At 41.6% G+C, this 27,221-nt stretch overlaps 1 protein-coding gene across 1 annotated transcript in view; it reads right to left on the bottom strand.

Moving 5' to 3' along the window:
* The window catches only part of Iml1 (GATOR complex protein Iml1), a 596,567-nt gene that overhangs the window by 480,634 nt on the left and 88,712 nt on the right, over nucleotides 1–27,221 (bottom strand). Inside the window, 6 exon segments of the mRNA XM_067107292.1 lie at nucleotides 1,996–2,125; nucleotides 23,667–23,796; nucleotides 23,944–23,988; nucleotides 23,990–24,144; nucleotides 24,147–24,224; nucleotides 26,926–27,122. Of these exon segments, the coding sequence (XP_066963393.1) occupies nucleotides 1,996–2,125; nucleotides 23,667–23,796; nucleotides 23,944–23,988; nucleotides 23,990–24,144; nucleotides 24,147–24,224; nucleotides 26,926–27,122 (735 nt within the window).

Raw genomic sequence — 27,221 nt, 5'->3', positions numbered from 1 at the left:
CTACAGGAATAAGAAAACCAGCAGCCTGGTGATGAGAAATAACCCAGCCTCCCTCAAGCAGGATCCCTTAAAGAAAACCAATGTAGTCTACCGATACAACTGCCCTGTCTGAGAGAGCCTCAGCTCTTACATCGGTATGACTACCATGCGCTTCTCCAAGGGGATCTCCTGTCATGCCCAGGACGGTACCATACTTAATCACGCCAGGACTGCCCATAACCTGAGAATAAAAAGGAATGACATTATCCCTAACATAGAGATAATAGATCAAGCAACCGACCATCACCGCCTACACCTCCTGGAAGCCCTACACATCGGGAGAGAGAAGCTGAGTCTCAATACCACACAGGAGACCTTCCTCCTTCCGACATCGGCGCGAAGGGCAGCACCTACTGGCACCCTGGATGAGCGAACCAATCACGAATGTCCACCTGCGGGCAGCAACCCATGAAATAATACACTCATTAACGTGCACTCCAGCGCACAAACGCAACACTGCATACAACCATCACCACGTGAGAGGAGACTTCGCCCGAGGAGAATCGCCTCAGGCAGCCAATGAAAAATCGACCTGATCTGAGACCCACTATATATACCGCCATGAGCGCTCTGTGTCTCCAGACTCATCCCAACGTCCAGAAGGTGACCATCGAGCTGATCGAAACATGTTGACAGAAAAAGTACTAAAAATACCAGACACATATCAGAAAAGTAAAAAGAAGAAATACCATTGAAAATACCATCAGGAGAATCTACGGATTTACATCCCAGGTTTCAGTAACCTGCTGTAATACTTTAAAATAAAGAATTTCTGCTTTAAGAAATACGCTGTTTCATCCATCAAAATATGAACATTGGACAATTATTGACTAATACTGATGTGCAGGATAAGTGAATTATTAGAAGAATTAAGAAAACTCAGTATAAAATCAATTTGCAAAATGCAGCCATTTTATTCAACAAAACTTGCCTCAAAGAGGATCTTCTTTCTAATAATAATAATAATAATAATAATAATAATAATAATAATAAGGTGAAACAATACAAGATATCACTATGATTACTGTTGTAAAGTAGATAATGAGATCAATACCCCATATTACAGGAATAAAAGGACACTCTTCAGTTGATTTATTCTCACATGAAGTGTGCAAATTGGAGCAAGGTACATTTAAGGAAATTGGACAGTTACATTTAAAGAAACTGATGGTAACCAATGGGTGATGAAAGGATAGTGCACAGTATCTTTGGTGCAATATATGGTGTACCACCATGGCAAACTGTATTTGCTAAGTCCCTATGGGGAAACCATTAAGCCCTATTTGTTCTTATGTTATTCAAAAGGTGAAAATAAAGACAAAAACAATGTTATAAAAATATTACTTAACAGGTGAACACTGATTAAAAATTATAAAGAAGTTTGACAGCAGGAAGAAATGAGACAAAAAGGAATGGAAGACAAGTAAAAGGCAGAGAGCAATAAAGCTGGAGTCCAAAGGAAAGCTGCAATGAACATTTAGGAAAGCCTACACAGTACCACACAAGGTACACTGCCTGTAGTTACCATAAATGATCATGACTTATGTTCTATTTGTTAAATAGATCCACTGAGCTAATTGCTAGAGGTCACAGCTGGAACAGGGTACAGTCAAAGTTGGCCAGCAATATGAAACGAGACCATAAAGCATGGATGAAGAATAAATGACAGAAAGCAACATAGCTAGAGGTTGATAAGTTACTGGAAAGAACCTTTAGTACTATCTACCATGTGCTGTGGAAGGCACTTTGTAGTTGTCACCCCGCTATTTGGAGCTTATGATCTGAGTACTGATAAATTTTACATGCAATGTTCCTGAAAGTTTATCAGGAAGACCTACAATTCAATACTATATGATAAATAAATTGTAACTATTAACAATTAACAAACAAAAAATGCTTTATATATATCATAAATAAGAAGGAATTATCATATATAAAAAAAAAGACTACATTCACCTTCAACATTTAGCGCTCCAAATGACTGAGAATAAGTTCGATGCTCATTAAAGGAAGCAGGAATATTGATTGCTGCTGACTTATCATGAGAAGCCACTGAGCTTCCTAGAGCAAGGGATGATCCACTGGTCTGGAAGACAAAAAAAAAAGACAAATTTACACCAAATAAAATTGTAAAAACATATTGTCACTTTCCATAGCAATTCCGTTTCCATATATTTCAGATAAGTACAATAATAAGCTAACAAGACATTCTTCCAAATATCCACTTTGTATTTATATCACATTACTGTTTTCTTGAATACAACACAATCAATCTTATAAAAATAACAGTAAACATTCATATAGACAATAATCTGACAATACCTGTCACCACTGCATCTCTTTCTTATGCATCTTTCTTACACATATCTTGAAGGCTCAAACTGTACAACTGCACGTTCCAGTACTTTATATCATGCATATAACTTACATGCCGAGCCATAGTAATTTATAATTTTTTATGATTAACCCTTAGTGGATGGATTGAGCTTCAGTGTGAAGTAAAACAGGTTTGGGGAGGTGGACGGATTGAGCTTCTGTGCAAAGCAGAATTACGCACCACTGTTATGGTAATAATGATTCGAAACAAAGGTGCCAATACTTCTATATGCTATAAATTCACTAATGGTAACTTTTATACAGACGTGAGAGTTAGGCCAGTATCAGTAATGCTTGTGACTTCAAGGGGCAAGGTACTGCATCTCTCTCTCTCACGAGTCTTTTTGTAAATTTGCTTGTAAACATACGAAGGGGTTGCTATTGTTTTTTGTTTTTGTCTTTTACGATAGTATGTTGGTTGTAAATGTAATTTTACAAAGAAAATTGCAAGGAAATATTAGAAAAAGCATGTAAAAGAATCTTCCTTCTCGTAAATTTGCATGCATATTTTACAACAAATATGCAAAAAATTTGTTACTGCTTTTATTTCTTATCTGTTTTGATATTGTGTGAGCAGTAATAATTTTACAAAATCCAAAAAACTTATTTATTATAAAAAAACATATATAAGTTGGTAAAATTTACGACTGTCTTGTAAATGAGGCCCCACAAGGGATTGTAAATAGTCATTTTCAACTTCTCGTGGAAGGTACGGAAAATTTTTTAGAATTTTTGTATTTATACAGTGTGAATGTACGTGTCATCCTCTTTCCATTGATGTGATTTTTTTTTATTTTGCTGACCTCAAAGTTTCCCCGGTCTGGGGTGCTGCACATTGATAAATTATGCCGTCCCTTAGGGGTTAACTATTGAGTTCAAAATACTGTCACACACGTACTGCAGATATTGTCTGCAGTTGAGAAAAACATAAGCAAAGGCCAAGCCTGACATTCATAGGGTTGAAAGAGTAAATTAAAAATCCCACTGTAAATACTTGAATTTTTTCATTTACTAAAATAAAGACTTACACTACTTACACAGAAATGAGAAGGCTAAAAAAAAGTTGAACAGAAATCGCGTCTTTCCAGGAGGTTATGTCCAGATTTCAAGCCTCGCTTTCACCACTACCACACTCTCGAGTACTCACAGGTTGATTTTCATAACTTAGAGAACTCACCATGCTCATATTCAAGGCATGAACTTGACGCACAATACATGATAAAGTTAATATCTCTTGATAGAATGTGGTTAATATGATTCTGTTAATCATTAAATATAGTGCTTTACATAGTTACCACGTTTCAACCAATGATGTATAACAGCCTAAGCTCTAGTACCTTAAGATATGTTTCAGATGATGTACAGATTTCACACATTTAGAGAGAGAAAGAGAGAGAGAGAATTTTCATCTTCTATTTTTTCATACATTTTATATATAGTATACTGCATAGTTTGGATTTAATTTTGTGCTAAGTAATGTTCATTGTATTCTGTGTTGTTTATAAGAAATGGCATGCTGTGTAATGACAAAACAGGAAGCAATTATTAAGAAATATGATATTTTCATAATAAAATTATGTTTCATATATACTTACCAAGTAATTACATACCTAACATTTCTATTCATGCGGCAGCCTTTTTAAAAATGTGCGGTAGCGATTCTATTGTTTCGTGTAGGTGACAAGCCCGCCCACTTACGAGGAACACTAGGAACAACCTGGCCAATAAGCTCACTTTGTTTGTCCATGAGAGGGGAGGAGGGTTGGCCCCAATTCTGTAATTACTTGGTAAGTATATATGAAACTTAATTTTATTACGAAAATATCATTTTCATATAAGTAACATACTAAGTAATGACATAGATGAACCCCACATTGAAAGGAGGTGGGATACGTGGACATATTCTACTCCAAAACATTAAAGCATGGTAATGATTTTAAAACAGAATATTTGGCCACCACTGATACAATGCTTGTTGTTTCCTTCCCTGGTAAGAGAGCTACTGGAGGTGAGTAATGCCTCTGGCTGGAGCTCATCTTAACCTGTAGTGGTGTGGCGACAGAGCCGTAGGTTGCCTCTACTTCAGTGGAAGCTTTGCAGTGGAGGATAGGCCTGATGGCTAGCAAAGCATACAAAAGTGCCCTTGCCCTGGAAGCAATACCAAATTTAAAACCAGTACCAAATTTAAAACAACCAGACAACGCTGTCACCTACTCTGAAAACACCACAACCCATCCACTAAGACTGGTGAGTACTCCAAAGTACACTGTACCCCCGGGCTCCCAAAAACTCGAAACCCTATACCAAGGTGAAAGGATAGTATGAGAAAAAGAGTGCCTCCTATGAATCCTCCCCTAATACCATGCCAGCCACCGATAACGGCCCCAAGGTACCGCAATTATCAAACACTGTTTCCACCTCCTTTAAATAGCGAGATGCAAAATAGACTTGCACTTCCAGTAGGTCAACTGGAGAATGGAAGATAAGGACATATTGTACCTGAAAGCTAAAGAGGTAGATACTGCTCTGATGTCATGAGCTTTCACTTTAAATGTAGGCAAAATATCCTCTTGAATCAGTGAATGTGCCTCAGACATTAAGTCCCTCAAGAAGAATGACAATGCATTCTTAGTCAGAGGACGAGATGCATTCTTAACTGAACACCAGAGGTTATTGGATGGACCTCCGATCTTTTCAGTCCTGTTCAGGTAAATACCTCAGAGCTAAGGATGTCCACTAAATTCTTAATGGTAAAAGAACAAGGCCAGGGCTTGGTTGGGTCCTCGTTCTTGGCTAAAATACCTAGGGTAAAGGAGCAAACTGCGTCTCCTCGGGAAAACCTACCCTTTTATCGATGGCTTGAATCTCACTAATACATTTAGCGGTAGCTAAAGCAATGAGAAATAGTGTCTTACAAGTGAGATTCCTCAGAGAGGCAGAATGAAGGGGTTCAAAAGAAGGACCTCTTAGCCACTTCAATACTACATCCAGGCTCCAAGAGACCAGATCGTCTTTCCGCTGCTTGGACATATCAAAGGACCTGATGAGGTTGTTAAGATCCAAGTTTGACGAAAGATCCACGCCTCTATGTTTAAAAACTGAGCTATGCATACCTCAATACCCATTAATGGTGGAAGAAGACAAATTTCTAGAGCTCCTCAGATATAGGAGGAAATCAGCAATCTGAGTTATAGATGTCACAGAAGAAGCGACATTACGGTTGATGCACCATCAATGGAACACTGCCCACTTAGCCTGGTAGATGAGGCTAGAAGAGTTAAGCCTGCATCATGCAATAACCTCTGCAGCTCCCCTTGAAAAAACTTTTGCTCTGACATGCTTGTGGACAGTCTGAAGCCTGTCAAAGCAAAATTGGACAACCCTTGGTGGTGTCTCCTGAAGTGGGGCTATTTGAGTAAATGTGGTTTTTGGGGAAGAAGTCTTGGGAAAACCACCAATAACCATAGAAGATCTGGGAACCACTCCTTCAGGGGCCAAAATGGGGCTATGAGGGCTGTAGTTACGTTGTGACGAGTTTGAAATTCGTTTATTACCCCACTGACCAGGCAGAAAGGTGGAAAGGCATAAAGACCCAGATTGGACCAGTCTTGCAACATAGCAGCTGTTGCCCATGCAAGATGATCCAGGGCTGAGGAGTAAAAGAGAGGAAGGCGATGGTTCCTGGGTGGCAAACAGGTCTAACGTTGGTTTGCCCCATAGTTTCCACAGATCCAGACAGACCAGGGGATCCAGGGTCCATTTGGTGGGAAGGGCCTGCTTCCGATAGCTCAGCTCATCTGCCAAAACATTTAATTTCCCCTGGATAAACCGGGTGACCAGAGTCACTCGATTCTGATCCGCCCACAAGAGTAGATCTCTTGCTGCCTGGTAGAGAGAGAAGGAGTGAGTGTCGCCTTGTTTCTGGATATAGGCTAAGGCCATGGTATTGTCCACATGCACTGCACTACTACTGTCTTGTTGCAGAGAAATACTGAAGACCTAGATGAACAGCCTTCAGTTCTCTGACATTTATGCATAGACTTGATGCTCTGGGGTCCACGTACCAGATACCTCCTGATTCCTCAGCAGGGCTTCTCAGCCTATGTCTGAGGTGTCTGAATACTAGTCTAGGTCAGGGCTCAGAGGCTGAAGGGACTTCCCATCTGAAAGTCTTTCTTCGGAGAGCCACCATTGCAGGTCTGATTTGATATACGGGGTGATCGGAAATATGTAGGAGTCCATCTGTGTTTTCTTTCCCAACTGACCTTTATAAATAATTGAAGACCTCTCATATGCAATCTGCCTAACTTGACAAACATGTCAATGGATGCTGGAGTCCCTAGAGGCTCATCCACTGCTGAGCCAAGCAGGACAAGAAGGCTAGAAAACTGTGGACCACCTGAAGGCAGCTGGAAATTCTCTTGGGAGACAAAAAACAAAGCCCAAAAAGTCAGAGAGTTGAGGTCATCCCCAAATAGAGAATCTCTTGCAACAGGGTCAACTGGGACTTCTGGAGATTGATGAGAAGACCCAATTCCTGGGTGAGGAGAAGAATCTTGTGCAAGTCCTTCATACACTTTTCCTTTGAAGGGGATTGAAGCGGGCAGTCGTCCAGATACAGAATGACGTTTATCCCTATTAGATGGAGCCATTTTGCGAGAGGAGTGAGGATTCATGTGAATTCTTAAGGGGCCGTAGAAAGGCCGAAGGAAAGGGCCCGAAACTGATATACTTTGTCCTGAAAGACGAACCTTAGATACTTCCTGGAGTCTGGATAGATTGGGAAGTAGACGTATGCATCCAGCATATCAAGTTATCATCCAGTCGTCCCACTGTGGATGAGAGGACCGAATGGTTTGTCTCCATCTTGCACTTCGTCTTCTGGACAAAGCGATTGAGGGTGTTTATATATAGGACTGGTCTCCAGCCCAACCTGAAGCTTTCGGAACCACAAAGAGATGGTTGTAGAGGCCCTCTGTGTTGGAGTTCTCGACCTGTTCTATGGCGATGTTTTAGATGAGGGAGGACACCTCCTCCAGAGGGGCCAAATTTCTCTCTGAGCCTTTTGAGTAAGTCACCAATGTGATGGGACAGGTGACAAATGGTGGGGGCCCTCCAGGAACGGGATGATGTAGCCCTCCTTTAGAACCTTGATGATCCACGACTCTGTTCCTCTGATCATCCACTTCTCCCAAAACTGTATTAGTCTGGCTCCTACTGGTGTATGGACCTCACCTCACTTCTTGGGCACTGTCTTGGCTGGGACCTTCTTGATGGACCTGATCATGAAACAGACATAGAGTTGGGTCCTAGACTGCAATCTGGGCCTACCTCCATGATGGGACTGCTGCTGGAGTGGAGGGGGCATCTTAGTGCAAGGAAGTAGAATCTTTGGGACGTTGGAGATTAGACAACAAATCCTGCGTGACTTATGCAAGTCAGATGCAAATTTTCTCAACCACTGCCCTAAGGAGCAGGTAAAGTGGTCCAGAGGCAAAAACAATCCTGGGCCGAATTTGTAAGGTCTGAGTGACTTAGTGGTAAAGGAGCACCAGAGCTTCCTCTTCTTCAAAACACCAAGAGAAAAAAGAGAGGCAAGCCTTCCCTAAAGAGCTATGCCTAATGGCCTGTCCTGCAGGATATGACTCCAACAGTCCAAGGCGATATTTGACAATACCTCTTGACAATCTTATCTTTCTCGCCAGAACCCCACTGTCCAGTCGAGAAATTAAAAACTTCAAACACCTTGAACACATCTTTGACAAGGTGGTCTAGTTCTGCAAACGAAAACATAATCTTCACCAACGAAAACACAGAACATCGAGAAGAATCAATGAGACCAGAGAAGTCCCCTTGGGAGGAGGCAGCAACTCCCAAAGAAGGAGCTTCTCCGGTTATGTAGGATAAGTACCTCCTACGAACTAGGTAAGAAGGAAGAAAAGTGAAAGATGCTTTCCCCAGTTCTCTTTTAGCTGAAAGCCAGTCTCCCATCTCCTTAAATGACTTCTTGAGTGACCTAAGAGCACCATCTGGGAGCCCAGTCCTGCTGGCCCTGGATGAGATCACACCAAAAAGAACGAAGTCTTGGGAAGCAGAGCTTTCTTCAGCAAGCCTGTTAATCCTTTTTAACAAACTGCAATGCATCGGAACCAATGAAGGATCGTCTGAACTAAAGCTTATGTGACAGAGACCGGTGGTCCCGAGCAGACTGAAGAAAAGCAATATGGTTGGGAGCAGGCGCTCACACCAGAGGAGGGTGGACAGGTACTGAAGAGTTGATGCTACGCTTGGTACTGGCACTGGGCACTCAGAAAGTGGCTGAGTTCTCGAGAGAGACAGGTGTTTGGAAGTTTGCTATGGGGTGCCTGAGAGTTTGTTGGTGCTTGGGCCAGGGGCAGGCGACTCAGGAGAGAAGGCCTCTGACTGTCCCATGTGGGAGAAAACGAGATGGATCAGGGCAGGGTGAAGAAGGGTCCACAGCCGAAACCACAAGAAGGCCAGGCTGCAACTGGCCTCTTTGTGACCTCTTAACGGAAGGATCATAACAGTGGCCAACGTCATCTGAATGGTGGTTTTGAGGATGTGATGAATCTAAGAATCATTTGCAGCGCCTCTTGTCCGCACTCAAATCACCAGAACTAGAAGAATATTGATGGACATCCGATGGGATGCCTTCCCAAGGGCTCTGTCGGTATTCGAGATCGTGGCAGCAGGCTCGACTGAGGGGCCGGGACTACCTGTGGGCAAACCTCACCGGCCTCCCTTGACTTCCAGTATGTCTTCCCAGGTTCAGGAGCAGGACAGGACCTTCATCTGGGAGAATCCAGTGGGACAAGTAGCCATCTCCTCCACTTCTGCACAACACTGTCACTCACCACTTTTGGTGAACATTATCCATCACTAATTTCAGTGATATACCTAATTCTGCCAATGTGTTCACTACAAGATTAATCTTCTGATCAAACCTAGATTCTAGACTGACGATGGTATTAGGGTAGGAAGCAAGGAAGACAGGCATGGGAGTAGGTGGATGAATAGTTGGAAGGCCAGTAATAGAAGAAAAAGTAGGAATAGGAGCGGAAGGAATAGCAAGACTAGCTTCTAAACTAGGTTTTGGAGTGGTTTCTAGGCTAAGGACTGCCTCTGCTCTAGAAAACCACTTCCTTCCATCCCTTTCTAATTCATCCAAGTGAGATCTAAGCACTTTCCATTGTTTCTCATCCCAATCAGAACATTCATGACATGTTTTCTCCCTGCTGCATTCTTGCCCCTACAACTGCTGCAAACCAAATCTGGTTCATAACAAGATTTTGTCAATCTAGTTTGCACCCTTCACTGCAATAGAGTAAACTAGAAGACTAGAATCTGACATGACTCTATAAAACTAGGAACCTGATCCAAAAAACTAATGAGCTGACAAAAACTCTGGAAGTTACCATAATAAAGTAATACTACTTCACCAAAGTCCATCCAACGACAATTGAAAACCATGAAAAAAGCTGCTGCAAGAAGCACCAATACGTACATCAGAGCTGGCAGAAACAAAGTGAGCTTATTGACCAGGTTGTTCCTAGTGTTCCTTGTTAGTGGGTGGGGCTTGTCACCTACACAAAACAACAGAATCACTACCACGAATTTTTAAAAAGGTTACCGCACAAGTAGAAATGTTAGCTATGTGATTACTTGGTAAGTTAATTACATGAAATGCCATCTACATGCGTAGTGTTTTATTACTATATATTCGCACATTTCCAATATCTGTAAGGACCTTGATGTATTGCTGTATTATGGATAATCAGGAATACTGTATAAATGTGAGGTAATTCTAATATGTAAAATACCTCGTAACTTTCAATTTCTTTGCACTTTTGGATATGCTTGTCACCAAAAAAGCCCAAATCCAGAAACAGCTTGTTACTCTCATAATAATTTCAGCTTGGAGAACCATTGCTGAGATCAAAGAATTTCACGACTTACTAGAGCTGAGACAAATCACAGAAATGCCATGCTCCTGCTGCTCTTGCCAGGAATGTCATGACTCCTGTAACCCCACTGGTCCAGTAAAAGTTGGCTACAGGAGAGTAGGACTTCTGGGCCTGAGTACCCACAAAACTAAAGGGTAAGGGAAAAAAATTTGGGAGAACCATGACACATCCAATAAGAAACTCATGTTGGAAGGCAGTTCAGTTCTAGCTATTACCAAGTAATGTGATCAGAACCAGACTCTACCAATAGGGGATGACTGTGAAACCTCCAGTCATCAACATGAGAGATCTGAGGTGTGCTCTTTTTTACCTGTATCTTGTCCGACTCAGCTTGTACTGAAGTCTAGATGCTGCTCTTGAAAGAGCAAACAAAGACAGTGAACCCAGTCATTCCATATAGACACCTCCAGACTCACACTAGGCTTTAGGTACCTTGTGTAAATACTGATCTTGTCTGAAATAGAGCTCAAGTGACTACACATGTTAGGTAGCCACTACATTTCCCAAGGATATGTCTAGGGACTTATAGGCAACATCCCTCAAGCAGAATGAGGTAAAGGAGTCTAACTTCACCAGACACCCGCATTCATTACCTGATAGTTCTGAAAGTGGAGTGGACACATCTATAAATTCTGACTTTGTAGGCTCTCACATAGGGAAGGAAGCCAACCTCCTCTCCTCAGCAGAAGTGTGGCTCTATCCGATCACTGCATGCCAGAAAGAATGAACTTTACATCTTTTTCTTGCACTTACCTGTACTAATGAAAAATCTCTACTCTCCCAGCCTAGAATTGATCCTTTCAAGGAGTAATGGGGCTAGCAACAACTCCAGCAAGCTTCATCTAATACAGGATGCCACCTAAAAACTCAGGAGAGAATGAGAAACTTTGAACCCTATGTCCAAACAGATGGATCCAAATTTGGCTACAAACTTCCACTCTTCCAAGATAAGGCAGGCCATGTAACTCCCCACACATTCTGAGCTCAAAACTAAGAGAAAATAGAGCTGTGTCTCTGTCTGTAGCATGGAGACAGAGGTTTGAAAGATGCCCCATACGTTTTAAAAAGCAAAAGACATCCCACACTTGAGGTTGGCATTTGTACAAAACAAATGTAATTCCCATTTTTTCTGTAATATAATTTTTCTAACCCAGTTTTGTGTTGGTCAGAATGGGTAATTTCACTGTATGTTCTATTCATGGATGTATTGCTTTAGGACAAAATTTCTTCACTATATTTTTTCTGTCATTTTAAGTTAATTTGCATAATGCCCATCTGCTGTTTGGTGGTCTTAAGCACCAAGACAAGCAATGAATCTCTGGAACTAATCTTTTACTTTGGCTTTTCGTTATAGTGTGAGACGGCAGAGAAATGGCTGGTCGCCAGTGAACTTACTACTTTGACTTCAACAGTGGCAACAGGTATAATGACCTGAAAGGTTCACTCATACAACCCATTTTTGACACTGAGTGCTGGGCTACAACAGAGATTGTTTAGCAGATGCATTGAGGGGAAGACGGCTAAACTGCAAGTAGAACCTTCAGGCGTCTGTGTATTGATCTGTGAAATGGCTCTTCACTAAATACTGGTTCACTTACTCTCTCCCCCTCTTGACTCTACATCAAGCATGGAGCGACAATTGATTGGAAAATCTTCACTTAAGCTCATTCATGCTTCGCCTCTTAATCACAGGTAAGGTGCCATTAGCTCTTTAGTTGAGGTTTTTAAGAAGTTTTGATGACCTAAAAACAATAATAAAGTAACTTCTGTAAGGATAAGTTACTCTAAAACCTTTTTCATGCATTGGCATCATAACAGTTTTGTTACTGTTTTTTGTACAGTTCTATTGGCAAGTTAGGTTTATAGTTTTGGATTGTATCAGTCAGTTTATGTCTAGTCCTTTTATATGGGTGGTATTGCTTTTCTGCTGGTGTTAATAGTTGTGGTGTTATTGAGATATGCTTACATTGATATTTATCCTCCATTGGTAAATAAGGATATCTGTGCATTACCCCTAGACTATTTGAGTGCTATAGTTTTCATAATAAAAGTTGTTGCCTTTCGAATATTTAAAGTTTTCGTGCTAATAATGCAACGGTATGGACTTACAGGTTATGATGCAGTCCGTAGCTTGCTAAATAGAAAGGTCATTTGAAACTAAAGAGATACCATGGTATTTCGGATGGATGTTCATATTGAATAATTTTATTTTATTAAAATACTGAATGACTTTTTATATTTTATTTAACCTCCATGTTTCACCACCTTAAAATTATAATGAGCTTCCCTAATTTTCTGTATCGCATTCCAAAGGAGGACAAGACCTCATAATTTCTAATTAGTTTGAATGCCAGCAACAAGGCTGAGCAATAGCCTTTTACTGCACTTTTACTGCAGGTGGATGAGAAAGTCTGCAATCCTCTGAACAGACACTCCAACCAGAGAGTTACCCTTTCTACAACACCAGTGATAGTACACGTTTGCTGAAGAACATTGCAGGTACCCTGACATCTCCCTTACAACCCAGCAAGAAAATCCTCTCTCTTGCAGCAGACAATGGATAACCTTCACATGAGAAGAGAAAGAGCAGGGAGTGAACTGCCTGACTGCACCAGCAAAGGTGCAGCTGACACTGGATTGTGGGCTAGCGTAACTTTCAGAGTCTGACTAGGAGAGACAGCAGATTGGGATATCACCAGCTTGTAGTTAACGAGCCACCTGAGTCATATGAAGACTGAAGGTGACAAACACTGCTTGCTCATTGCAAAGAAGTTCAAATAATGGAGACACATCCTCTTCCATGTTGTCCCAGGGATGTTTAAATGCATCTTCCATTGCTCCAGGGATCTGGATCTGAAGAGCAGATAACTGGAAGTTTTCTGTTCAACCTGGTCATGAAAAGTTCAAGCACAGAAGATCCCCATTACTCAAACAACTTCTTCCAATACTGAAGGTGTAGAGACCATCTTGTCCCCACAACTTAATCCCTGACAACCAAGATGATCTCACAATTACATTCCACACAGACTTTGATATCTTAGTAGTTAACTTTGATGGTGGGCAAACCACCCACTATGTACCTGCACTCACCAACTGACACAGAGCCCAAGGTATCGTCCCCTGCTTAATCCCCTGTTTGTTGACTTTATTATTATACATATTATTATTAATTATTATTATTATTATTATTATTATTATTATTATTATTATTATTATTATTATTATTATTTCTGGATCGGGGTCCCGTGTCACCCGGTGAGTAGTCCATTCAGCACTTATTTCCCAGGTAATCTGCCAGATACCAGAGAAAGCTAAATGAATGCTGAGCATTACTTCCCAGAGCGAGCCCACTAGATGAGTCGTATGGAAAGGGTGAACTACAAAACATCGGAACTATCCCCATAGAGATTCTCATGTCAAAAGTCCCAACGAGAGGTGCTGATGCTCATGCACTATCAAGGACTGTATACAAGGCAACACTAGTCATGATTCCATTTTAGCATCGTTGCTCACAATGCACTTCGTTGTGATCCTTATTTTGTGCTCTATTTGGATTTTTTATGGCATCCTCGCAAGGTTCTTCTTCTATTACTTGAGTACCAGTGTTTGTTGTTTTTTAGGCGATTGAGGCTTTTATTTTCCTTGGTTTAATAATAATTAAAGGGATTTCACGCTGCCTCGACTTCCTCTCACGTTGTCTTTGACCTCTCTTGGTCTTGGGTCGGCATGTTTGTTTGTAAGCTTTTATTTGTATCCCTTTTATTTGGGATATTTTACCTAATGATCCTAACTTAGTGGTTTGATTAATTTGTTTGTTCTGTACCCATTTACTACGAGAAGTGCTGTTTAGCGCGAAGACAGCTACCCCCTCGCCCATTCGCGCATCATGGCTTCATTACTTGCAGTGATTTATTACCGGAAGTGGATGTTTACGCTTAGGCTACGAGTTACCCACTGAGCCCATTCGCCTTATCATGGCTTCATTACGGAGTGATGTTTAGCGCTAGGGCTACGAGCTACCCTCGCCCATTCGCTTTTTATCGTGGGCTTCATTACTTGGTAAAGTGTTGTTGAGCCGCTAGGCTACTTAGCTTCCCTGAGCCCATTCGGCCATTATCATGGCCTCATTATGCTTTATTTTTGTCACCACTTCTTAGCCTTTGGGGATCTTTATTATTGGTACTGTTACTTGTTTTTACTTTGTTTTTATAATTTTGTTTATTTCAGAATTTGTGTTCTTCCTGGTCATGCTGTTCACTGTTTAGGCTAATACACCCCCTGGCCTATTCGCTTCTATTTTGGCTTTATTTTTGCCTTGTTTTAGACTCACTTCTAAGTGTTTAGAACATGATTATTGTTACATTTAATTTTTTGACCTTGTGCTTGGATGCTTGAATCTTGTTAATTTTGGGATACTCTCTACTTAACTGAGGTCGAATATGTCCCTTCATCATTCATGTTGTGTTGGGCCTGCCTATCCTACATGTACCTTATAGACAATTTTTGTTTTAGTTATGATTTTTTTTTTTTTGAGTTATTGGTTAGCCTATTCCCTCCTCCTAGGCTTCCTCTTCCTTTTACATCGGCTCAGTTAGTTAGCCTAGGGTTATTGCAATAATTTCCTTCGGGAAAAAATTACATGAGGACGATCTCGACCTGTACGCATGAGTTTCCATGTCGGCATCTCGCTCTGTGCTACGTGTGTTTTGTGTCTGGTGCTTTCCTTTGTTTGGTTTTGGCTTGATATATTGCCTTACATCCACCCTCTCCTGTTTCTGGCCACTAGGCTAATGTTCCTAATAAGTTAAGCTGGAATAACAGGGTTTGACTCATGTAGCTTCCATCCTAGTTCAACCTTCTTGGGTTGTTTTTACCACGGTGACCGGGAGCGCCTCCACTCCTGTTCACACTTTTACCGACTATATATATGTTATTTGTGGTTTCCCTTGAGAGTCCCCTTCTCTCCTTTTTATCCTTTGCTCTCTCTCCCTTGGTTTGTTTTCAAAGTTTGTTAACTTCTGCTAGTTTGAGAGCAATTCATCCTTATTTTTATGTTGCAGCCTACATCCCCTCCCTCTGCATTTCGATTGATTGTCCTCGGTGTGTCTGGAGTTGGCACTCCACCTGACCTGGAGGTGACCAGGAGTGCTCTCCCACCCCGCTCACACTCTTTTATCTTCATTGCTCTGGCCGTAGAGGTTTCTTGCCCTTCCTTTTTCTCTCAGCTTCTTGTCGTGCAACAGCTTACATAGCGAGGATCTATGAGAATCTCTGGGCGCTCGGGAGTGCTGTCCCACCCCTGGTCGCTGCTTTGGGTTACCAACCTCTGGCCTATCCTTCCTCCTCTTCCTTTTATGTTTAATTATTTCCTTCGTGGTGCTTCCTGGCTGTTCGTGACCTCACTGTTAAGTTCTTCATACGCGCCGCTATTTCCACCTAACTGTCTTCGTTTATTTACTCGGGCGCTCCCCTCCTTTGCTACCAATTGTCTGCAAGCTCGTTATCTTGTTGGGCGCCTCCTTGCTTACCGTTGTATAAGTTTAGTGTTTAGCGGTCGGCGCTATTCCCCCACCGCTTATCACTGCTCAGGATATCCTCCTCCGGGGGTTTTTCCTCTTGGTCGAGTGCGCCACTTCCAACAGTTCATACAACCTCCCATTTTATTCAAACATGATCGCCTCGAATGTTCCGCTGACTCTGTTTTTATGTTCATGAGCTTTATCCTGTTAGCCCGTTTTTCTCCGGTTTTCCGGGTTTTCTGGTCTGACCTCAGGCTATGGCTGCTACGCAGACTACCTGCCCGCATCCGCGCTCCAGCATGCTCCTTTTTCTGCCGGGTTGTTTTGTTGGCGTAGAATGTTCACTTATCCTGCAACAAACCAGCGTCACGGAGTCTATAGCCCATCCCGCGCGCAGTCTGTTTTGATTTATAGCTTGGCACGAAGGTTATGAAGACGCTTGTTTCCTCGAGCAGACTTCTTGATGAACTCAGAGGCGAGAGCATATGCTCGTCGGCTTGCTTCCAAACTCCAAATATGTGACTTAATTTTTGACTCGAAGGTTGTAAAGCAGTTTTCTCCGAGCAGGCTACTTGATGAATCCGTGAGTTTTATTTACACTGGTCGGTTTTATCGCCGCCAAACGCCGCCTTGCTTAATATTAGTCGCTTGCACCGCAAGTGATTGGCGTTGTATTTGGTGCTCTCCGAAAGCAGGCTACCTGATGAACTGCAGGTTTTATATATACTCGTCGGTTTTACCTCCGCCAAGCTCCGCCTTCATGTGGCTTATTAATAGTCGCCTTTCGCGATAACCTGGTAGGTTTGCTATATACGCTTATCGATTTCACTCCGCCAAACTCGCCTCCGGCGATTTCGCACTGGTAGGTTTCATATAAACCTATCGGTTCTCTCGCCTGTGGCTTATTATTAGTTAATTCGCTTATTAATAGTTAATCTTTCGGGTGTTTAAGTTTTCCGGCGAGATTCTCGTGATCGGTAGGTTTACATAGGTACGCCGGACGCATTTCCTCCGCCAAATTAAGCTCGGCGAAATTTCGCAAATTGGTAGGTTTCATATACACCACGGTTTTTCCTTCGCCAAACTCCTTGCGGTAACTTATTAATAGTTGTTCTCCGTGTCTGGGGTCCTATTTTTTTCCCCTCTCCTGAGGCCGGCCGCAGTCTCGTAACTCTTCGCCTGCTAATTGTTTACGAGAGTTTTCTGAAGACGCTATGCCTTTCTGTCTCGCTTCTTCGACCTGTGAACATCGCCCCGGAGTGATACAGGTGCGGAATAATTGAGGCAAACCTCGCTTGTGTACCGGAATTTGGTGAGGCAAACTTTTCCTTTAGGGGATTCGTTACCTTCATCCCTTTCGACGGTTTCTGGTCTACCGTCCCTAAGGTGAAAAAAAAAATAAATTTTAAACCAAGAAGACCCGCTCGCCCCCTCAAGGACGTCCTTCGATCTTCAATCCGGTGCTACTTCACGAAGCTTGGCACCGCCTCTTCTGGAAAGGGATTGACGGCCCAAGCAAAGCAAATGGCATGTTACCCTTCTTCCTTTGTTGAAAACTTTTTACGTGGTTTCTATAAGGAGCTCCATTTGAGGGTCATTGTCAACCTATTAAACTAACTATCTACCTCATGGTCCATGCCTTCTTCCCAGGAGCTAAATCCTGGGCGATTAATCCAAGACTCATTGTCAATGGATCACCTGTTGTCCTGCCTCGCTCCGGAATCGTTCCGGACATCTCCAATCTCTTTCCCCTCCTGTCTGGGGGAATCTTTTGGTGCCTTCCTTTATGCTTCCCAGCATGAAGGCACCTCCTGTCGGTGTGGGCACACGAGGTTGGTGGAAGGGCATTTTTCCCTTCCCGTCTGGTATCCTCTTATCCGGTTTTACCGATCGTCAGAACGAGATGGCATCTGTCTGGCAGGATCCATAAGTGAGCCCTCAGCTAGGCTGACACACTGCCCCTGAGAACTTCAACGGAGTGGCAGGCGTGGAGAATCCCAAGTTCACGCCAGCTGTGGTCTCATCGCGTTTCTTTGAGAGCCCTGTTTCTTACCCCCTGTGCTCCGAATGTAGCCCCTCTTATCAACAGGCTTGTTTTGAAAAATGTGGCCTGAGGCATTTCCGGAGACAGATATCTGAGATGCATTCACAGTGTAGTCTTCTAACCCTGGACTTACGCTCTAATTTATTCAGCACAGCTCCCAAGCCCGAGTCAATTCTTCGGAAGCTGAAACAGGTGTGTCAGGCTTGCCCGCTCCGCTCTTGAGCTGAAAAAATCTTATAGTCGTTTCACCTGAGAATTAATCTTTCCCAGGTGGGCGCGATACGCCCTGCCTGGGCACGGCTATACCAGAGCCTCCGCTTCGCGGGTGTCTACCCCATGCAGCAGAAACGGTTCGATCTTGCCGACCTGCCCCAAGTCCGGCAAGAAGTTCATGTAGTTCAAGAGCCCCTGCTCAGGCGGTGGTGCAGGCCTTCAGGTCTCTGCCTCTAGGCAGCCGTCAGCCTCACCTCAGCCTCCACCGATGTGCGCGGGTTCAGCCAACACATCAGCCCTTGTAACACCTCCCCGTGTGTCTCTGCCCCACGGTTCGCAAGAGGAGTTTTCTTTGCTTCTACGAAAAACCTGGTTGAAAGAATTTTCACTAGACATTTAACAGAGGCTCTGGACCTCGGGGTTATCATATAGAGCAGGGATGCATCCTACTCTCTCTCCAGAAATTGGGAAGGCATTCGCCCACGGAAGAATCGCCGCCCTCCCCTGTGTATTTCTCATATGGGTGGGAGGCTGTACCATTTTCAAATACTGGAACTTCAGTTCCGGGCCCAGAGTATAGTTATTATCAGGCCCGGGTGGGCTGGACTGTTGTCCCCCCCCAATCAGGTTCAATCAGCCTCCGGCCAGAGTTCTGGGGTCTTTGTGAATGGCCTGTCAGGCTTTTTCAGTCTGCCAAGGAAGTTCCCTTCCACTGGAAAATTTTTCCGGCGTGTCCCGCTTGTTTTCCTTGTATTCATGCGGCAAGTCTCGTTGTTACAGTCTTGTGGGTTCGATCCTACTGCGCCGTAAGCCGAATCACCTTCTATAGACCTTCCGACGCCTTTCTTGCCATCTTGTCGAGAAAGGTCCTATCCTTCTTGGGATTCAGACTCGGGAGCATGCATCTATCCAGGTTCATGCCCTCCTCAATGCGGCCCAGAGTCTTTACAAAGTTTGAACAATACCGTAGTTCAACAGCCCGTATTAGGAGTGCTGGTGCGAATGTATATCTAGTTGCCTGGAGCCCATTTGGGCACCCAGCGGGAATTGCCTGGAGGGCGCTGTCATTATAATCGGGCTTCTAGAGTTCGCTTTAAGTAACCAGGAAGGAATCACCTGATTCAGGAGGGTAGCCTGTGCGTGAATCCAGTGGAAGTGGAAAGAGATAGCAAGGACATCCTATCATTTCATCATCTCAAGCATACCTCTCCCCGTGCCCAAGAAAAGTGAACCGGTTTTTCCGCTTGCTTCAGTGACGGTTCTCCTCTGGGCCGTGCTGGAGTTTATGACCGGGCATGGTGGTCAGGACGCGCCCCTTGATTCCTCCTGCTTGAATAGTGGCTCTGGCCTTGCACAACTGCTTCGGCGTTTACCGGGTCAGTTCCTCTCCAGCTTCCTCTGCCTCAGTATTCCACACCGCACCTCTTCTGGCGTGGTGAGGTGGATATTTTTTTGGCCCAATGAAGTACATGGTAAATTTAGTCGGTCACTGCCCGGCAGTTCCATATCAACGCTTTGGAGGTGTGACAGTCTTTCCCTGTCCTTGGGAAACTTCTTCCAGAGTGTTTCCTTTAGCTGGGTTCGAACAAAACAGCAATAGTGCGCTGCGTAAAACAAGTGGTTTTGACTCCTAATTAGCTTCGTTTGTGCCTCATGGTTCATTCTTCTCCATAACCAACAGACACAGGTGCTTTTGCCCTACCACCCTTCAGAGGGGTCCAAAATGTCACTGCTTTTTCCCTAATCCAGGCCTCCCCCTGTGTCGAATAGTCCTTAGACGTGAATGCCATTCAGGTAGCCTGTGACCTTTCCTGGGCCTGGAAGTAGTCTGTTTGTAAAACCCAATTCAGCCAATAACCATCAAGCTGTCCCATCTGGTATAAACTCCAGCCTGCGCTAGCTCCTCAAACTCTGATGTCCTGGCTTTGTATGTCTTTGTAATCTTACAGTTTAGGAGGAAATCATTGGTCCTGTTATTACTGTTTTCCTGAAATTGTGTAAGGGATCCTACTCTACTGCATGGTTCTGCAGTTGCTAACTAAAGCACCTTCACATAAGTTTTCGGCCATAGTACCGATGCCAGCATTGGCCTCGAAAGGGAAAGTGTTTTGTTGAACCAGACCTCACAGGCCCTTAACTTTCATCCCTAAGGTCTGTGTTTGTCTAAGAACAGTACCCGTCCACATTCGGTTTCCTGGTCTTTTGAGTAAATGTATCGGAGGTTAGCTTCAACCAACAATCATCTTGTTTCACTTTCCTTGTTAAGGAAGTCCTAAAAATTTTTAATCAGCTAGCTTTCTAGTGTTAGTTTTCCTTGTACTGTTCGCCCTGTCTGGCGCAGTCCAATCAGTTTGGTTTCTCATCAGGGTAGTGTTGTGAATTCCTCAATTCTAACTTTTCTATCCTCAATTGAAGGTCCCTTACTGTGGTCACCTTGGAGTACTCCCTTTACAAGGTCTGCTTCTTGTGTCCAGTTTTCCTTTCTGTGTTTTTAGACAGTTCTAATTTTGTCACAGGTCCTCCTTAAAAAAAGGGGGAAATGTCATTGGGTCTGCTATTAGGCAGGAAGTATTTTCTTAATACAGTTTGTTCAGGTGCTATTCTAAGCTCATGATCTTAGACGGCACCACTTACATTATTTTCATTACATGAACTTAGAGGACCTTTACTAATGTTCAAGGTAAGAATTTTCTAGTTTTCAACGTTTCTTATTTAAGTCTTTAATACAGTACAAGAATGATGTTTATTTCTGTTATTATTATCTGGAAAACATTGGACTCGGGTTCAGAAAAAGGATTTTGACAAAGGAAAATCTATTTCTGAGGGGCCCGTGTCACCCGTGACCCACCCCTGTTTTTTCATCTTCCTCCCTTGATAAACTTCATTACCCTAGTGAGGTGGTGCTAACATGGAATGCACAAGAAGTTGCTTTATACAGTCCGCGAGTAGTGCATGGGTTTAATTAAAAATTCTCTCGTTGGGACTTTGGACATTGGAGAATCTCTAGGATATATTCCGTGGTTTTGTAGTTCACCTTCATACACCCACTCCACCCAGTGGAGTCATTTGGGGTAGTAACTCCAGCATTTCATTTACTTTCTCTGGTATCTAGCAACGGAATTATCAGAAATAAGGTTAAAATGAACTATTTCACCGGTGACACTTGGGCCCCTCTCCAGAAATAGATTTTTCCTTTGTCAAAATCCTTTTATTATTATTATTATTATTATTATTATTATTATTATTATTATTATTATTATTATTATTATTATTATTATTACTAAATTATTATTATTATTACTGTATCCAGAAGATGAACCCCATTCACAGAACAAGCTCATTAGGCCATTGACTTGCAAATTTAAGCTCCAATAAATATGGTGTTCATTAGAAAGAACGGAGGAGGTAATGAGAAATACAGAAAATAGAGATCTCACGCAAAAGAAAAATTAATCATAATATTAATAAATACAGGTAGTCCTAGTTATCGGGCGGGTCTCCGCTTGAGGATGATAACCAAAAACGCTGCTAACTGAAAATCACATTTTCGCCGGCGACTCGGGGTTATCGCGCCCAAGAGTGCCGATTTTCAGTTACCAGCGCCTCTGTTAGGTATGTATCGGCGCCAATGCCCAATTATCAGCGCCAATAAGTGGAAATCGGCGATTTTCGCTTGAAAATTTCATATTTTCGTCGCTAGGACAAGCGCCTATAAAAACCGGATCGCTATTAACTGCGCCCGGGCCATAACCCGGGACTGCCTGTAGATAAAAATGTATTAAATTCAGGGAGAGTAGTATTAAGGTAATACATTGTATCTTCGCTCGAACTCTTTGAAGTCCCAGTTGCACAACACCTTCAGGGAGATCGTTCCACAGTCCAGCGATGTGAGGAATAAAGGCCCTCTGGAACTCTGGAGAATTTCGACAAGACATATTTACTGGATACCAGGTGTTGTTGTAGAAGCATATCTAATAGCCTCTAGTACAAAAAGGATCAGATCCATTGTGAATAGTGAGATCTAGCAAAATAAAACTTATAGGTGACAACAAGAGACCATCTATCGATGGTCCAAGTTATAACTGCTAATATTAAGAAACAGAAACCTACCATCATGAACTACTCTATCTAAAAGACATAAATCTCTGGCAGAAGTAGATATCCATAATGCAGGTCAGTATTCTAGTAAAGGGAACACGACCTGAAACAGGTTGCATTGATTTATGATTATACCATAGGCATATGAGGCCTTTGTAATTATTGGGCTAATACTAACTTTCGTGGTGGCACTTGCTGAAACTTTCATTAGATGTTTTCATAAGGAAAGATTGGGAGTCAGTGTTACACTAATAGTTAAGCTTCAGACTCATTCAGCAAAGTCCCCACCCGCCTGGAAGGGAGGATGCTATGAAAATCTATAAAAAGATCCAATCAATAGTTTTCATTTTTACTGAAGCTTAGGTGGTATGATGTCTGCTTCTGCCAGAGATTTATCTTCAGATAGCTTGGTTTATGGTGGTAGGTTTCTGTTTCCTAATATGAGCAGTTATGACTTGGATCATTGACGGATGGACTCTTGTTTGTCACTGTGTCATAAGTTGTATTTTAACAGAGATCTTTCACATTCACAATTGAACTGATTCCCTTTTCCTGCCGAGAGCAACCAGATTCGGTGAACAGCAGCACCAATATGCAGTAAATATGCCTCACTGTTAAACTTCACAGTTCCAGAGGTCCTTTATTCCTCACACTACTGGACTGTGGAACAACCTTCCAGAGGATGTTGTGCAACTGGAATTTCAGAAGTTCAAGCAAACATGCAATGCAACACTACCCTACATACCTCACTGGTATTTTAATATCTCTTTACTTAAATATTTATTTATCTATTAAATTATTATTTATCTGTTCTAAATAACTAATCTTCTATTCTTGTATTTCCCTTTACCTCCTGTTACGGCTTTCGAATGATCAGCATATTCTTTGAAGCTTGAATTTCAAGTTACTGAACCGGTCGGGTCTTGTTCCATATGATATGGCGTTCATCTTCTGAATAATAATAGTAATAATCATGCACACACACCATGTATCTACACAACAGTTCAGCATTGCTGGCTGAAGGAAAAGCTCACAATTTTCATCACAATTCTAATTTACTGATTAATGAAAAGCAGTGTAATACGTCAAATTTTCTGGGAGCAAGATTGCACACTGTGTATACAACAGACTGCCATCAAAGATGTTGTGGAACCAGGATACATACCCAGGTAGAATTGGAGAGATTACTCTCCTGTGAGTGCCTGCAGGATTGCCTGCACACACACACGCACATTAAAAAGTTCAAGTATAGTAAAGAGTTCGTGATAAACAAACATGAAATTCCAGCAAACTTCAATCATTTCTTCCACTGCTTAAGGATGATCAAAACACCTGCACATGATTCATCACAGATAAAAAGCTTAAAGAGCTCAAATCCATAGTAAATACTACTTGTTCTACATTGTGATAAATATCTGGGTCAGACATCTTACGCTGAAGACTACCCTTGTTAAAGGTTGACAGAAGACGAACACTATTGGTTTTCTTTCTATTGGTGGTTCGTTGCAAACTCCTGTATGTTCTGAAAGAAGAGCAGAGCATTCTATAATGTTAACTTACTGAATGACACAACTTTAGAATGTTTGCATGCATATTGCATCTAGGTTAAAATTTGCCAAAAAGGGGTGTGTACACTGACTCACAAATAAACATAAACAATGTTACTTACTTATTGCTCTGATTAGTAGGCAGTTTGAAAACTTGGGCATCATGTTTCATAATCAAAGATGGAGTTAGTAAAGCTGTTTCTCGTTTGGGTTTCATAATGTGGTTTATCCAGAAATATATCTAACTTTTCCTTCTTTACAGTCTTAGGTCGTTCAGGTGGCAACTTTATTCTTGGAACAAATGTACCATACTCAACTTTTTTTTGTTTGAAGAGTAAAAGCTAAGATTGATCCATATGTATGTACACTGTGTCATCTGTGCACGTTCTCTCTTATTATGAAACTGCAATGGAAATACTAGTAAAAGCAATTTACAGTATTCCATAGAATACAACATACAGCAATAAAAATCAGCATGAACTCTCCATACTAAAACCATAATTATAAAGAGGCTATGATATAAATACCTTGGAATTAGTATATTACTATATTCACAGTTCAAAACATAGGAAAGCACCCACAACCTATCAAATACATTAATTTCAAATCTTTGGTTAAACTAATAATGATCTACTGCAGTTACTTTTACCCTAGTAACACAAACTGACTAATGTCACTGTCAATTAGCCTGCATTTTGATCCAAGGTTATAGGGGTAAGGAAGATGAGGAAGGAGGCTATATGGTAGGTGACAAGGGCAGAGAAGATATTTTGGGATGAACCAATTCAAAATCTCAATAAACCAGTGAAAAAATGGTCAGAACATCGAAGTGGAAAGTGTGAAAAGTAGATGAAAAAGAGATACAAAGAGCTAAGTACTTAAACGATAAAAATGGAGACATTAACATGAAAAGATAAGAAATTATATCATATCTGTGAATACTGGAGAAGGCATGTAGAATACCAAGACATGAAATGAGAGATAAACATTCATTAAGAAAAAACCAGGAGAATACAAGAAAGACTCCATCAAGCAGTGATGTTAACTTATAACAAAGCCAGGATGTTAATCTTATGTAACACAAAATATAAATGAAGATAATGGCAGGTATATCAGAAAAATTTTGAGATAAATGGTGGTGTTCATCAAGGATCAGCGCAGTGATAGACTACTGCTGTTGTGAGACCCAAGGCAACAGATGAAGTAACAAACAGACAACAATACAGCTAGGGCTTGGGAAGGAGGCTTTAGCACCACCTACTGTATATTGCAACAAGAAAGGCCCACTGCATGCAGGATCACCCTATAGAAGAGTATCCATGTACAGGCTGCAGAGAGGTGCATTGTTAAAATCATTACTATACACTGAAAGCAGCCGATGGTGTCACATGGGAAGCTCAGAATTGCAAAATATAAAAACTGCAAGTTATTTCTGATACTGTGGCATGTATAAGACGAGCAAATGGGAAAGGGAGGAGCACTGTATCATATAAAACATCTGTTACCTTGGGGAAATAGTGTACTGTGCATCAGGTAATGAGAGGACAGTAAGAAAAAGAATGGCAGCAGCATAAATGAAGCAGAGACACATCTAAATCATTCTGTGGTATAGAGACATGGCCACTTTAAAAATTATATATATGTTAAACAAGTGTAACTGCAGATTACTGGGTGGAATGCATGTGGTATTCAAAAGCTGATATATGAACTAAGATCTTTCAACATTGAGGCTGTTTGGGCAAGTGATATGAATGGGTGATGACCAGTTTTTCAGGAAAATATTTTAGACATAAAAGCATCAGGATAAAGACCAGCTGGAAGCCCAGAAAACCAGTGATAAATGGTATAGATGAAGATCTATATTATATGGTGATCTGGGTATGCACAAAATAATAGGGAATAATACTGCTGTACTGGCTTCTATTTTTCTTGGCCCAGTTTTAGTTTTCTGTAAAAGAAATCTATTGAGATGGCTTTGTCTGTCCATGTGCACTTTTTTCTGTCCGCCCTCAGATCTTAAAAAACTACTATATTAGAGGGCTGCAAATTGTCGAAGGATCATCAACCCCTCCACTTATCAAACATACCAAATTGCAGCTCACTAGCCTCAGTAGTTTTAATTTTTTTAAGGACAAAGTTAGCCATGATTGCGCATCTGGCACTGTTATAGGTGCTAACAACACAGGCCACCACTGGGCTGTGGCTGAGAGTTTCATATAGCATTATGCACTGTACAGAAAACTTGATTGTGCTGAAGAAACTTTGGTGCATTTCTTACTTGTTTTATCATTCCTAAAACTCTAATTCAAGGTCTTGATGTGGCCACTATATTTACAAGTTTTACCAAATTGCTATTGGATACATGAATACATCATTCCTGGAAGTCTGCAAACTATTCATTATGACAAGTTTTAGTTACATATGACCAGAAGTAAGAAAATCTGATACGATGTACTGAAAGCTCTCATAGCTTAGTAAAATGGAGTACGCTATTATTTCATTGCAACTTTTAAAACACTGCAGTTTGTTTCACAAAAAACCTTTTACATAAAAGTTGTCTTCAAGCATTCCATACTATAGTCTTGTTTAACACACAAAAGAAGATTGAAGGGAAGTCCTGCATATGAGTCTGTGGGAACCTGGGTCTCCAGTAATAACTAACTTACTTTTTCAGGTCTAAAAGCTGTATACCAACTGATTACACAAGATCTTGATATTTCATGAACCTAGGGACTGCCCCAAGGTTTTAATCACTAATTTTATCTATTCATCTACATTTTTTCCTCTCTTTTGCCAATAAACATGTGGAAATTAGTGATTACTCTGTACCAGGTAGTTTTTATCTTTCTGGATACTGGTTTTTCTTAAAATAGTTCAAAGGTGATTTCCTTTGCACATTCATTCTTTGCTGTTGTTTGGTGAAGATAGCCCTGATGCTTGTTTGTATAAATATTACTTCTCTCTTATAAATTGTTTTTTTCACCATTTCATATCTGGTACTTCATAATTTTTTTTTTCTAGTGGTTAATACTGACAAAATTGTAGAAAAAAATCAGATATGTGAATCAGTACAGTATGTCACTTTCTCAAGTGAAGTCACTTACCTTCAATAATGGAACAGCATGGAGAGGCTGCTCTCCAACACAAACTAAATCTGATCCCACACCATTGTCTATTATTCTTTGTTTTGTGATGTTAGTAAGCTCTCGATCTACTTCAAAGACACCCACACCAGGTGTAATAACAACTGATACTTGACCCGTCCTATCGAAACTTCTATCGAGGTAATGCTTTTCAAACACTGAAAAAGGTAAAAAATATTAAAATTTTAACTTCTTAATTCAGTAACTCTATCTTAACCCTTAAACGCCTACTGGACGTATCATACGTCGACTAAAAT

This window comes from Macrobrachium rosenbergii, chromosome 8 (assembly GCF_040412425.1).
Source record: "Macrobrachium rosenbergii isolate ZJJX-2024 chromosome 8, ASM4041242v1, whole genome shotgun sequence".
NCBI lineage: Eukaryota > Metazoa > Arthropoda > Malacostraca > Decapoda > Palaemonidae > Macrobrachium > Macrobrachium rosenbergii.
Note: the sequence above shows the minus strand (reverse complement) of the source record. Positions and strands in the feature narration are given on the sequence as shown.